At 56.9% G+C, this 14,946-nt stretch overlaps 1 protein-coding gene across 1 annotated transcript in view; it reads left to right on the top strand.

The window, feature by feature from the left end:
* Positions 1-2,941: 2,941 nt before the first annotated feature.
* UHRF1 (ubiquitin like with PHD and ring finger domains 1) overlaps positions 2,942-14,946 on the top strand; it is a 37,922-nt gene continuing 25,917 nt past the window's right edge. The window contains exons 1-2 of the mRNA XM_029051974.2: positions 2,942-3,086; positions 4,379-4,547. Of these exons, the coding sequence (XP_028907807.1) occupies positions 4,395-4,547 (153 nt within the window). The 5' untranslated portion in view covers positions 2,942-3,086; positions 4,379-4,394. The remainder of the gene's footprint in view (positions 3,087-4,378; positions 4,548-14,946) is intronic.

Genomic DNA, 14,946 nt, shown 5'->3' with positions numbered 1-14,946 from the left:
AGGAGTTTTTGTTTGGAGCGGAGGTCGATAGGCAACCACTGGAGTTGTTTAAGAAGGGGAGTGACATGCCCAGATCGTTTCTGCAGGAAGATGAGCCGGGCAGCGGAGTGAAGAATAGACCGGAGCGGGGCGAGAGAGGAGGTGTGCTCTTAACAGGGCTTCGAAGGTGGGGAAAGCGATCGTCCGTTGGATATGGAAGGGGATGGCGTTCCAGGCCAGAGGCAGGCCGAGGGCGAGAGGTTGGCGGCGAGATAGACGAGATGGAGGTACAGCGAGGCGGTTGGCTTTGGTGGAACGAAGTGTGCGGGCTGGGTTGCACCAGGGAACCAGAGAGGTCAGGTAGGTCCTCTGACTCCCAGGCCCAGGCTCTTTCAACTAGGTCATGCTGCTTCACACGGGGTCTGGAGAGATCCAGGGATAGGCCGTCCACACTGGCTCACGAGAGGGAAAGGAGGGGTGTTGGATGGACCATCCTTAACCGTGTCCCGGTGCTGCTCTCGGAGACAGAGTCCCAGGCCGGACGGAGAGTAGAGCTGAGCCCAGGATGGGGTTCGGGGGCTTACGGTTCGCCGAGAGGGACACGCGTTAAAATCCAATCTCCTCCAGGAAGACTGCCTTGATTAATTCTCTCCAATCGATCCATCGGTGACATTTGTTGAGCGCTTACTGTACGCAGAAGACTTCACAGAGCGCTCGAGAGAGAACGCCAGAGAATACCTGCCCCGGAGGAGCTTTCGAATTAGCGGAAGGCGCGTCGACACAGCGAAGTGCTCCGCGCACAATAAGCGCTCGGTAAATACCACTGACGGATTGAGCGATTGATCCACCCTTTGCATTTTTGCACTTACACTCATCCTCAGCACTTTTGAATTTCTCGAAGGACTTAGTGCAAAGCTTGACCCACAGAAGGCACTCAGTAAATACACCCGTTGGATCGATCGCTACACATCGACCTGTGGTATATATCAATTTGCACAGGGCACCTGGACGATTTCATTTTTCCATATCTGATTACCACCAGAGCCTGGTCCTTTCTCCTGCTTCCACTCTATGTAAATAATTTATAAATTATTTATATCAACGTCTGCCTCCCCCTCTAGACTGTAGGCTCCTTGTGGGCAGGAAATGGGTCTGCTAACTCTGTTGCATTATACCCTCCCAAGCGCTTAGCACAGCGCTCCGCACATAATAAGCACTCGGTAAATACCACCGATTGAGCGACTCGTAATTTACGCCCGTCTGGTTCCCCGACTAGATTGCTTTAAAGCACTCGATCACCTACCTCACCTCCCTACTCTCCTACTACAACCCAGCCCGCGCACTTCACTCCTCTAATGCCAACCTTCTCGCTGTACCTCCATCTCGTGGCTCAGTGGAAAGAGCACAGGCTTGGGAGTCGAAGGTCATAGTCATAGTCAAAGTCACGGCACATATCTGTAATTACTCCGTCTCCCCCTCTAGACTGTCAGCTCGCTGTGGGCAGGGAAATGTGTCTGTTTATTGTTGTATCGTACTCTCCCAAGCGCTTAGTACAGCGCCCTGCAAACAGTAAGCACTCGATAAATACGAATCAATGAACTCCTCGAGGAAAGAGATCCTGTCTTTTGCTCTCAAACGCTCACTGTAGCGCTCTGCCTAACAGGCACTCAACAGACATCACCGATGGAGAGAGGAGAGGATCTGCGGCGTTTCGACGCCCCGTCCTCGATCGGGAGGCTTGGCGTTCGGGAGGGCGACCGTCACGCGGTTCTTCCGCGTGCTCCAGTGCTCTTGTCGGAGACGGGATCCCGGGCCGGGTGGACCCCGGGGCCGTCCTGAGACGGCTCAGGGGCTCGTGAGCCGACGATGTTCTTCTCGGGGGGTGGGTGGGCCGTGGAGAGAGGAAGGGAAACGAAGGGCTTTCTAAATTACTAAGAGCTCTCTCTGACTAGGTTCTTTGGGTTCAGGGAATCCCCCACATCTTCTCTTACTGGGAAAGTGTGTCTGAGAAGCCTTGTGGGGAAGAGCCCCCCCCCCCCCGGGGACCCTCTTGCCTGCGAATTGGGTATTGGAGCGGAGAAGGGCTTTGGAAGGAAGAGGGGCACGGAACTTTTTTTTTTTTTTTACTTGAGAAAAGGTCATCGGTCAAGCACCCGCTACGCGCCAGGCACCGTAGACTCGGACGCGGTCGCCGTCCCACACGGGCCCGCGCTCCTTCCGCTAGGCCTCGCCGCTTCGCGCGGCGCCCTGTCTTCCGACACCGCGTTCCCCTCACGTCGCGGGGCAACGGGAGACTCGGACGAGGCTTCTTCAACAGGCTGGGCCTCCTCGGCCACCGGAGAGTGGGGTTCGGGGAGGGAGATGCCGGCGGGGCCCGGCCGCGGCGGGGCCGTTTTGGCGCCGAGGGGTGGGGGAGGGGAGACGACGACGCCACCCGGCTGGTTTCCCCGAGGGTCCTCCGGGTGCAACTGGACGTCTGCAGGTGGATGAATTCGGATCCGGCCGTTCGAGGGTGTGCGTCTCCGTCCGCGTCTGTCCATTCGTGTGCACGTGTGTGAACGTCCAGGTGTCTCCGTCCCCGGGGGTTCCCCTCCCTACGAGGGGGCGTCTTTACGGTTGCTTCTGGGGCCGGTTCGGTTTATTCCGTGGCCCCCCCCCCCCCCATAAGGGAAACCCGCGCGGGTGGGTGTGAGGGGACGAAGTGGTCGTTGCCACCCCCGGAGCCTTACAGAGCTCCACAGGCCCGAGAGAGCTAAGCGCTTAGCTAAGCGGGGGGGGGGGGGGGGGGGGGCAGTGAGAGGAAGGCGAGGAAGGCGGGGCCGGGAGGGCCCGGAGCTCCTCCCCCACTCCGCTTTCCCGCCACCCCTGACCAATCCGGAGCCGCCCGCCCCGAACCGGGCTTTTCAGCGCCAAACTACGAACCGGCGCTTTCGCGGGAAAGGGCGGCGAGCGGCAGGCGGAGGGCCGGGCTCCCGTGGGTCGGGGCCGGGAGTCGTCCCCTTCCAACCCAACCGGGCGGGGCCGCCGACCCCCCCACCTCAGATCCACCGGGCCGAAAACGGGGCGCCGAGAAGACCCCCTCCCCCTCCCTCCCCCCGTCGCCGAAGGTAAGCGCTCTTCCGTCCCCTGAATCCGGGGGTCGCGAACGCGGGACTCAGCGAAGGGGGCGGGTTGCGCGAGCCCCGCAGGATTCTCGGTGTCCCGGGAGAGAAACTGAGTGCGGTGAGCGGGTCTCGGGCGGGGGGGAGGCGTCCTCCCGGTCATTCAGTAGCTGCTCAGTCGCGGGCGGGGGAGGGAGGGAGGGAGGCTCTGGGAGTAGCTGCCCTGAAGGAGGCGGAACCGCTCCGGGGGTCCCCGCGGGCGCCGCCCGCCCAAAGAACGGGAGGTGGGGAGGAGGAACTCTACGCCGGAGTCGTCGCTCCCCCTCCCCGCCCATCTGCCCCCCCCCCCCCCCTTTCTCATTCGGGCCGCCCCATCCTAGGGCCGCGGGGACCCGGAACGGAACGTTCCAACTCTTCCAGCTCCACCGCTTCCACAGAGACGAAGCGGAGGAACCTCCCTTCGGGGGGGAGGGGGGAGGGGGAAGGCCCGGCCATTTGCATCTTCTCGCGATACCTCCTCGCCGAGTGGCGAATTCAATTGTGGCGCGAGCTGGAATTCGCGCGCCGAGCCGGCTCGGCCGTCGGCACCGCCCCCCCACCCCGGCTGCGGCGGGCCAATGAGGGGCGCGGGGGCGGGGCGCCGAGCCGAGCCGGGAATCCGCTTTAACCAATGAGAGGGGGGAGAAGGCGCTACGGTTCGGGAGAGTAGTAGTGAGTGAGTGTGGGAGGGGAGGGGGGGGCGGGGTTCGGTTGAGAGGTCTCATTGATTTGCCCGGGGAGCGCGCGCGCGCGCCCACGCGCGGGGACCCCCCCCCCTCACATTCACCCCCCCCAGCGCCGACGCCCCCCCTCCCCCGGCTCGAGAAGGTGCCCGTGGCTCGTGGTTGAGGTGTGGCTGGAGGGAGGCTGCCGGGACGAGGAAGTCGAGGCTATTTGCCGGTCCGGGAGGCGAGATACGGGGGTCCGGGGCGGGGGGGGGGGGTGATTTCCGGGGCGGGGGGGGGTCTCCCCTCACTGCCCCCTTTCATATCCTCTCCGTGGCCCCGGCGGATGGTTTAGCGTGTGCGGGAGGGTGGTGCACCCCACAGGCATCCCCTCCCCCCGCCTCCATCCGCTCTCCCGGGGCGGGTAGCTTTGCTGCAAGCCTTGCAGCCCCCCTCCCCCATCGCGTTGGGATCCTTCCCGTTGCGCTGCCCCCGATTTTCCCCAGGGTGAATAACCCCCCCACCACACACACACCGCCGGATCCCCGCGGCGTAACGCCCCCCTCCGCCTCCTCCTCCTCTCTTTCCCCGCAGAGCGAAAGCCGAGACCATGTGGATCCAGGTGCGCACCATGGACGGGAGGGAGACCCACCGGGTGGACTCCCTCTCCAAGCTCACCAAGGTGGAGGAGCTGCGGCTCAAGATCCACGAAGTGTTCGGGGTGGAACCGGAAAGACAAAGGCTGTTTTACCGGGGTAAACAGGTATGGTACCTGCAGACCCTCGGTCCTCCCCCTTCTCCGCCCTTCTCCTCCCCTCCCCGGGTCCCCGCGACCGTCTCCTTCCTCAGAGGGAGGATCCGTGGAAGGTGCGGGGGACGCCGAGGCGCCGGCGGCTTGGAGTTTTTTGATCCTTTTGTTTCGCGGGGTCCGGAGAATCCGCTCGAGCGGTGCCCCTTTCTGGGGACCGGCGAGTAGGGGCAGGGATTACGAGCCGGTTTCCATCCGGGGCTGGATGATGAGGAGGAGGAGGGACGAGGTCTGTTTCGAATCACCGTGCCACCTTAGATTCGTGAGGCTTTTACCCTCCGCGTAACGCGGTGGCGAAATGACACCGAGGCTTGCTAAACGGTGTCAGATGTTGCCGGAGAGAGCGTGGCTTCGGGAAGCGGAGGTGGGAGTTGAGTTCCTGCCCAGCATCGGTATTCATGGAGTGCGAACGGCACGCAGAGCACTGTGCTGGGCGCCCCTGCCTCTGTGAGGAGCTCCTTCCTGGTCCCACGCTACCCTGCCGGCTGGGGAGGAACAAGAGTTGAGTTGAATGGAGGTGCCGTGATTGAGACCGGGGAGCTGTTCAGTTGTGGTATTACGGTTGTAAGTTTTGTCTGCTGGCTGGTTGACTTTTTCTTTTTCTTCCTTTCTGCCTTTTTTTTTTTTTTTTTTAAAATTTTCAAATTCAAACTGGATTTTGCTGCCACCTGGTGACCCAGTTGAAAATTAAGCCCTCCGTGGTCGGGGATGGGTTCTGAAGGTTTGAGGAGCGTGGTTTTTCTAGAAACTGTGGTGAGTTCCCTCGCCAGAGAACCCCGGTGATAAAGCAGACCGGCATTTTGAGAATCGCAGCCGCGGGTGGGCCCAGAGAAGGAACTCGCACGTAGCCGATCGTGTAACCGCGGCCTCTACCCGCCTCGGCATCCCTCGGCCCCCCTCGGCCCGTAGCGTTTCCAGCCGGTCGGTCGGGGACTCCGGCCGCCGTGGATCGGGGGCGTAGGGGTTGCCCAGGAAGTAGCAGCGGGGGAAGCTACTTTTGGCTCCCGGGCCTCTCCGTGTCGAGGGTTCCGACCGAGTCTGTGAATGGCGTTCCTGCGCCTTGTCGGTCGGTGGCGTTTGAGTGCTTACCGCGTGCGGAACGCCCCGCTGGGCGCCCGGGAGGGGACGGGACGACAGAGTCGACGCGTTCCTTGCCCACAGTGAGCCTGCAGTCTAGAGGGGGGAGACGGACGTTACCGTGAGTCGACGATTTATGACGTGCGATGCAAAGATTCGCACGCGAGTGCCGTGGAGTTGAGGGGCGGACGGGTATCGGATGCCCGAAGGTCACGGATCACTGAACGGTATCCCTCTCCGTGGGGTGGGGGTGAGCTGTTAGAAATCTGAGATCTAGGTAGCGCTCGGAAGCTATGCCCAAAAAGTTCCTGCGGGCGCGTGGAGCGGCTGGTACCATATATAACCTTGGCGCTCTTTCCAGAAAGTCCTCGTTTCTGAAGCCGGTTAAGGGCAGATGTTGGGGAATTTGTTCAAAGGAAAATGGAATTAAGGTGCTGAAGAGTACCTTCGTTCAAAAAAACCCAAAACTGATTCCATTTACAGAGACACAGACTATGGATGAAAGCGTGTTTCTGAAGGCGGGGTGATTGTCCGGGGGAATATCAGTGTCTGGTGCAAAGGTGCTCTTTATCTGTAAAGCTCCCCGGTCTCGGGAGCAAGCCTTCTCTGTTAACGTGGAAAATAAATCGGACGGTTTGAGAACTACTGGGTGACTTCACTCTACGTGAAACTGGGGTAACATCTTTGGCGTTTCGTGTGTGAAAGCTCTCTGGCAAGTCAGCAATATTTCATGACTTCTGACGGTCGAGATGTGAGCATATTCCGCCCCCCCCCCCCCCCCCCGTAGAAATTTTAACTTTCATTTCTATTGTGCACCGCGCCATGTCACGGGTCACATTTTGTTACTTCCTCTTTTCATTCCGAGGGCCAAATTTCACTGGCCCAAAGCTCACCCTCAAGTTCCCAACTGGGCTGATTGAACTGGAACTGTGGAACGTGCCCGGGCGGGGAGGGCGGGAAGTCGGGAGGGCGGGAAGCAACCATTTCATTTGTTGAGCCAGAGAAAGCAGGTAAACACAGTCTCTGGGGATGGGAGCTTTCTGAAGTATCTTTCAACAAACAAAGCAAACCCCACAGGCCCCGGGGCCAAGCACCCTCTCCCCGGCTGAGTTTGCCTGCCCCGGGGCCAGACTCTGGCTCTTTTGAGGGGATGAGGGGATGTGGGGAGGGAATCGGAAACCCGTCGTCACTGGTGGAAATGGAAGCCGCCTCGTTTTCAGGCCCTCACGACGGGAATTTGCAGCTAGTTCTTTGTTGTAATTTTTCTGGACCGTCTGAAAGCTGCTCGAGCCCTCTTATCTGAGACCGCATGCCGGAGCGTGCCTCCCCAGTGGCCAGTGGAGCCCCACGGCATTCCCCGGGGGCCTCGGCAGGCGGCTCGAGGGGGTACGGGGAGAGAACCCGGTGGGGGTGGCGGATGGGGGAGGGGGAAGGGGGGGCGGCGGGCAACTCCCGGGCATCAGATGTCTAGGACGAGGCCAGAATGCTTTCTTGTCGGGCAGATGGTTCCTGAGCTGGGCTCCCCCGGTCCGACGGGACCTGGCTTCAACGCACATGGCCTTTGTCTGCGTGGCGCTCTCTCCGCAGACTCCCGTTCGACTCTTGAGCGCATTAGATTTGCCCCGGGTATACGTACCGGTCAGCAGTGAGAATAGTCTGTTCGAAAACACTCGGGTCGTGTGTGGGAACTGCCCCTGTTGGGCTTTGGCCAACCAGGGAGCAGTGGGGTCGGGGACGGGGAGGGGGTGGGGGGGGCACCTGCCCTCCTCCCGAAAACAGAGCTCCAGGACTCCTAGAGGGGGTGGAGGTGGGGGCCAGGCTGGTGAGCAAAGCAGTTTACTAGACGCTTCGGGGAGTCGGTCCCTGCCCACAGACCTTCCTGTCTTCAGTCGGTCGCTTTTATTGGGCGCTTATCGTGTGCAGGGCACTGTACTAAGCGCTCGGGAGAGTCCAGTCCGACCATTAGTAGACACGTTCCCTGTCCGCGAGGAGCTTTCGGTCCAGAGGGGGAGACAGACGTGAGAGTCAGTCAGGGTTAGGGATATGAATGCTGTGGGGCTGAGGGTGGGGTGGATAAAGGATACAACTCTCCCTCTGTCTTGTCCCTCAGTCTCTTGGGGGGCGACGGGGGAGACGCGTACGTCAGTAGTACTAGCAAAGCACAAGAGATGGAGGCAGAGGAAATGAAAGTGCCCAACTGCACAAAGGACGTATGAAGTGGTAGGGGAATTAGATCGATCAGAGTGAGTCAGACGGAGCAGGTTTTTTCTGGCGGAAGGAGCCCCGGCCTGGGAGCCGCAGGACCAGGGTTCTAGTCCCAGCTCTGCCACGTGCCTGCTGCGTGACCTTGGGCGAGCCGCTTCGCTTCTCTGGGCCTTGGTATCCTCGTCTGTAAAATGGGGATTCGATGCCTGTTTTCGCCTCCCCGTTAGGTTGCGAGCCCCACGCGATTGCACTGCGTGGACCCCGGCATTTAACGAGTAGTAAGCACTTAACGAATAGTGCTCGATTTTGATGAAGTCAATCTCGGAAACCCTTTTGGAAGATTTTAGAAAACTTTTGGCCATTGCTGTTCATTAAACGTTTACAATGTGCAAAACGCTTTATCGAGTGCTGAGGTGAATATGTGACAAGGGTACGTGAATGTGTGAGAATATAGGGTCTCTGGCTCCTAGGTAGGGGAAAGGACAGATGCATCGTCGTCCTCCCCCCCCCCCCCTTTTTGGCGGTAGGATGGGGGAGGCGGGTGGTGGAGGGAAAGGAAAGGGTGTCCTCAGCCATAGGCCTCTCAACTGGCTTTTGAGCTTTGGAGTAGGATCGTTCGACTGTTGTCCACCCGGTGGATTCTGGGAACCTAGGATGGGAGCACTTTAAAGAGAGACGGCAAGCCCCTGGTTTTCTGCTGTGTAACTTGAATCTTGTTAAAGCGGACTCCAGGGATGCGTGCCAGATGTTGATTAGCCGGGCACCCGGGGACCCAGCAAATGGTTTCCCTCACCGAGCCTCGGGTTGCCTGTCAACACCCTGGGTGATATTTCTGGCCCGAAAATGGGCCGGGCTCCAGGATGCTAAATAATCTATTTATGTAGAGTGATGTCCGTCTCTCCCCGCCCCGGACTGTAAGCCCACGGTGGGCAGGGACCTTGTCTCTTTGTTACTGTTCTTTCCCAAGAGCTTAGTACAGTGCTTCGCACACGGTATAAGCGCTCAGTAAATACGCTTGAATGGCTGCCAACTCTGTTACATTCTTCTATTGTATTCGCTAAAGCGCTCAGTACGGTGCTCTGCGCACAGTAAGTGCTCACTAAATACCATCGACTGACTGTTGGGTGGATGGATGGAAGCTCGGTCCTCCCCCGAGACTCCCCTCTCCTAGGAGAACCGTTTGGGGGCTTTCCCCGGCAACCGAGGAGGAAGCACGAGCGGCCGCACCGGGCCGCTCGACTTTCTTCTGGCTCCAGTTTAGTGCCGTGCTTGCACACAGTAAGCGCTTAACAAACACCACAATGGTTGTTATTGTTATCATTATCTTGCCTTCTATCTGCTCCCAATCCGCCAAACGAGCAGACTCCCAGAGTTCCTCGCCAGCGTTTCCTCAGGCAAAACCCTTTCCGGGAAATTTCGAATTGTGCTTAAATGGCCGACGGTGACCTGAACTGCAATGGTGAACCTTAAAGGCCGGCCAGAGTTTTTGAGACCGTTTTTAATTGGTTGAACTTGGTGGGGAAGCTCGCCCGAAGGAAGGCCTTTTCTTTTTGTGCCTTCAGACTCGGTTTTTGTGAGTGGTGAACTCGGACGGATGTCCAAAGAAACCTAGGTTCAAGCCAGTTGGAAGCAAGGGACAAAATGGATGGACGGCGTGGGTGGGCGGAAGGAGGGGAGGGGGAAGGGGGGGGGAACCGAAGGCGGGGACGGAGCGGGGAAGGAGAATTAATGAAGTAGCCTTGGGTCAACTGGAGCAGAGAGAGTTTCAGGCCGGATCGCCGGTGAAATCCACATCGCGTCCTCTCTTGTCCAAAAGCCGCACGTGTGCAAAACCCGCTCCTCCAGAAGGGAGTACAGACTATCTCGTGAACGAGCGGTCGTTTGTTAAATAAGAGTGTCCAGACCCTAAAAATGAATATGGGCAGCAGAGGGGTTTGTGTGGGGGGGGGGGGCGGGGGGGGGTTGGGTCAGGATAAGGGCTAGTAGAAAAGTGAGTGCAAAACGAAACCTTTGGAAGAGACCTGCTATCTTGCGTCTACCCCAGCATTCAGTACACTGTTTAACAAATACCGCAGTTGCTGATTATTATTATTTGAACAGAGGTACCACGAACCCCTGACTGTTGCCTGAGAGAGGAACCCCGATGGTGCCACGGGAAGTGGTTTTTGCTCCATGATGGTCTTTATTTATGGAGCGTTTGCTGCCTGCAGAGTGCTGTGGTAATAACTGTGGTATTTGTTAAGCGCGTACTTTGTGCCAAGCACTGGAATAGATAGAAGATCATCAGCTGTCGCATGAGGCTCGGTCTAAGTGGGGAGGGGAACGGGTATTTTATCCCCATTTTACAGATGAGGCCCAGAGAAATGAAGTGACTCGCCCAAGGAGGTATGTGGCAGAGCCAGGGTTAAAACCCAGGTCCTCTGACTCCCAGGGCCCCGGGGCTCTCTCTGCTAGGCCACGCCCTCTCCCCCAAATCCCAAGCCTCAGATGGATGGAGCCTGGAATTTCGGTGCTTGGGAGAAGACACCCAGCCCGTAGTCCGAGAGTCGCCTTCTTGCAGAGGCCCGCATTGAGAGGTCCCGTGCGCTGTAGCGGTCGCCCTCTCCGGGGCCGCCTGCGGCCCCACCGGTTGGTCTCCGGAAGCCCCGGCGGGCCGGATCCCAGTGGGCTTGGGCTGCCGGGCGGCAGACCGGTCCCGGACTGGGGTCGAGGTAGAACGCGTGGACAGTAGGAAACAGGAGACTACGGCTTCTGGTCTAATGGGGTGGGCGCGCATTCAGCTGGCAGCAACAAAAGGGAGAACGAGATGAATGAGTAATCTGATCTACACCTAAGGGCCGGGGGGGGGGGGGGGGGGGGGGGGCTGAAGGGAGGCCCTGGGTCTTTCCTCCTGCCTGGACCTTCCTCTCTCCCTCTCTCCCCCTTCCAGTCTGTCAGCACCCCGTCCCCCCCCCTTCGGGACCCTTCTGAAAGCCCACCTCCAAATAGGCCTTGCCCATCTCATTTCCCAGCTCCCTGGTTCTGTCGTTCCAACCGTTCAAACGTACCACTTCCGTGTATGTTCACTGTGGCGTATTCTTCTTTTCAGTGGTGTCTTCGGTTTTCCTCTTGCTCCACTGTCGGTAAGCAATTTATGTCTGCCGCTCTCCCCCCCGTTAGGTCGAGCGTGCCTCAGGGCAGTTCTGTTTGTCTGTCTCAAATGCTTAGTACAGTCCCCTAGACTGGAAGCTCCTGGCGGGCGGGAACCGTGTCTACCGACTGTAGATTGGATTGGACCGTCCCAAGTGCTTAGTCCAGTGTTGTGCGCGCAGCTCTCAATAAATACCATTGACTGATTACTCTCACAAGTCGACAGCACCTCTTCCCTCCCTGACCCGGAAGCTTGCAACCTCGGTGTCAACGTCTCCGACTCCTCCCGGCTCTCACCTCCGTAACGTTGCCCGGAGAGACCCGACCCTGGCATTTTTCTCCAGAGCCATCCGTGGCGCTTGAATAGAGCTATGCATTCAATTGGCCATTCAGTGATTTTTTTCAAATGGTATTTATTAAGCACTTACTCTGTGTCAAATGCTGTTCTAAGCGTTGGGGTAGATACGAGTTAATTAGGTTGGACACCTAACCTATTACCCTATTTATTTTGTTAATGAAATGTACATCGCCTCGATTCTATTTAGTTGCCATTGTTTTTACGAGATGTTCTTCCCCTCGACTCTATTTATCGCCATCGTTCTCGTCTGCCCGTCTCCCCCGATTAGACCGTGAGCCCGTCAAACGGCAGGGACCGTCTCTATCTGTTGCCGACTTGTTCATTCCAAGCGCTTAGTACAGTGCTCTGCGCATAGTAAGCGCTCAATAAATACTATTGAATGAATGAATGACACAGTCCCTGTCCCGCGTGGAGCTCACGGCCTAAGTGATTCATTCTGATATTTCAGCGTGGCTCAGTGGAAGGAGCCCGGGCTGGGGAGTCAGAGGTCATGGGTTCGAATCCCGGCTCTGCCACCTGTCAGCTGTGTGACCGTGGGCAAGTCGCTTAACTTCTCTGGGCCTCAGTTTCCTCATCTGTGAAAGGGGGATGAAGACTGTGAGCCTCACGTGGGACAACCTGATGACCCTGTATCTCCCCCAGCGCTTAGAACAGTGCTCTGCACATAGTAAGCGCTTAACAAATACCAACGTTATTTATTATTTATTTATCTTGTCCCTACCTGGTTATGATGACGATAACAGTAATAATCCTGGTATTTGCTAAGCGCTTATTATGTATCAAGCACTGTACTCTGCAGATACAAGATGATCAAGTCCCACGTGGGCTGACAGTCTAAGTAGGAGGGAGAACAGGGATTGAACCCCCATTTTGCAGATGAGGGAACTGAGGCCCAGAGAAGTGAAGCGACTTGCCTAAGGTGGTCACACAGCAAGTACAAGGGGAACTCAGGTCCTCTGACTCCCTGGCCCGTGCTCTTTCCACTGCTACCTAGTTTCTGATGATCCTTGTTCTTCCTCCAGCTCATATTCTCTATACATGTATTGTACGTCTGTCTCTCGCCAGGAGACTCTAAGCTCCTTGAGGGCGGGGACTGTGTCTTGTGCTTCTGTTGTACTTTCCCAAGTGCTTAGTTCAGGGCATTGAACTCAGTAGGTGCTCAATAAACACCTTTACCACTATGCCTGTTACTTCTGGTTCAGCCTCTCGTCGCTTTCCCACCTCCAACCTCGCCTACTCTCTGCTGCTCAGATCCTCTTCCAAAATGCCCTTTTCAGAAACGTCTCTCCGCATGAGAGAGAAACTCCTCAGCGTTGGATTCAAGGCTCTCCTCCAGCTCTTTTCTCTCTTTTTTTTTTTTTTAAATGGTATTTGTGAAGGGCTTACTTGGCGGCAGGCCCTGCACTGAGCCCTGAGGTAGATACAAGCTAATCAGGTTGGACGCGGTACGTGTCCAGCGTGGGACTCCCGGTCTTAATCCCCATTTTACAGATGAGGGAACAGAGGTACAGACAAGTTGAGTGACTTGTCCGAGGTCACACAGCAGACAAGGGGCGAAGCTGGGATCAGAACCCTCATCCTCTGACCCCTGGGCCTGTGCTCTTTCCACTAGGCCACACTGCTTCTCCGCCTCACCTCTTTTCTCTCTTCTTCTCCCGCTACCCCTCGCCTCACCCTTTGTTCCAACCAAGCTAACTGTTCCACTAGCACCTATGTGAGTTATGGACAGGAACTCTCCTCAGCAACATATGAAACAACCTGCTTTTTTGAGCGCCCCCCCCCCCCCCCCCCCGAGAACCCTTGTATTCTTGGGAATCCTCCTCTTCTGGAGGTGGGCGCCGGATCTTGTCCCTTGTTGGGGCCAAAGCAAGTTGTGGGGCCTATTTTTACACTCCGCTAACCTTGGTAGAGAAAAGGGGGAAAGGTCTGCCATAAAACCACTAGTTGAGCGGCGTTAACTCCGGCCCCAAGAGGCCCCGTCCGACCAGGATGGGAGAAGCGTACGTTCCGAGGGGTTAGCCCACCTCCAGATCCCTCCGGGGCCGGTAGCCCGACTTGCCCATACTGCTCCTCTAGACTGTAAGATCGTTGTGGGCAGGGAATGTGTCTGTTTATTGTTGTACTGTACTCTCCTAAGCGCTAAGTACGGTACTCTGCACGTGGTAAGGGCTCAATAAATACGATCGAATGAATGTTTGAATGACCGGGCAGTTTATCTCCTACTTCCCCGGCTCGGTTCCAAAATGGCTCCTACTCCGTTGCAGCCGATAATCAGGCGGAACAATGGCACCGTGGCTCAGTCATCGCGTCCCGGCCCTTTCGGCTCTGGCCGACTTGCGGGCTTGGCCTCAGTCTTCCCAGCCCGCGTCGAGCAGCGGGGGTTTATTCGTCCGTCTCTTTCTGCGCTCTCAGCGGCTCTGGGGCTGATCGTAAGCAGACGCCCGCTCTTCCATCTTGTGCTGTTGATTAGCCCGGCGATTCTCCGTCTCCTTGCAGAGGAAATGACTTGACTCTGGTTCGCCTCTCTTTCATTCCAGTAGTAACCATATACATTTCTGCTGTGAAGCACCCGGCGGTTAACTCTGTTTCCAGCTAAGAGAGAACAAAGCTTTGGCGGCGGTAGTTTCGTTGCTGGGGTTAGGGAGAGGAGGCGGTAAATTCTGGCAGCTTTCATCATTCATTCATTCCTTCGTTCATTCAATCGTATTTATCGAGCGCTTACTGTGTGCAGAGCACTGTACTAAGCGCTTGGAAAGTACAATTTGGCAACAGATAGAGATAATCCCCACTTTAGCTACTAAAACAGGTCTCTCTCTCTTTTTTTTTTTTAAGTTTTTCCGTGGTAGGTCCCTTGATAGAGAATTGCCCTTTGCCCTCAAAGACAATGCCGTTGGCAGTGAAGTTTGCTTCCGCTTCTTTTTTTTTTAAATTTTTATGGTATTTGTTAAGCACTTACTGTGTGTCCAACACTCTTCCAAGCGCTGGGGTAGGTTACAAGTTAATTAGGTTGGACGCAGTTCCCGCCACGTATGGGGCTCACGGTCATAAGCGGGAGGGAGAACTGAGGCACAGAGGAAGTGAAGTGACTTGCCCGAGGTCACCCAGACAGCATTTGGTAGAGCTGGAATTAGACTGTGACTCCCAAGCCCGTGCTCTTTCCACTTGGCCATGCTGCTTCTTTTTTGCTGCAGTATAGGTATTCCTCGCCGATTCGAACAGGTTAAATTGCCCAAGAAGCGTCACTGGATGAACCAACGTCTGTGCAATTGTATTCTTAGGCTCCGGGCACACATTTGACGGGATTGTTTCAACAGTCCATTTGGTTAAAGCCGCATTTTCATATTGTTGTTGAAATCCCGGAGCCGGTGAAGAAAGTCTGTCTACGATTTTCCTCCAGCGGGACACAAGCCGCTCATCTGTCCTTTGCACCTTCTGTTTTAATTAATGGAGTCTGGCCTGTCCTTTGGGGAGGCCTCCACTGCCCGAAGAAGCCTGGTGTCCTGGGGCTCCCGGAGCACCATAGAAACGAGGCCTCGCCAGGGCTCTCTCCAGCCAACATTGTCCTCTGGGTTGGGCGGGAGTTGA

The sequence above is a fragment of the Ornithorhynchus anatinus genome, chromosome X1 (genome assembly GCF_004115215.2).
Source record: "Ornithorhynchus anatinus isolate Pmale09 chromosome X1, mOrnAna1.pri.v4, whole genome shotgun sequence".
Lineage (NCBI taxonomy): Eukaryota > Metazoa > Chordata > Mammalia > Monotremata > Ornithorhynchidae > Ornithorhynchus > Ornithorhynchus anatinus.
The sequence above is the reverse complement of the archived record's forward strand: the minus strand, read 5'-3'. Positions and strand labels throughout refer to the sequence as shown.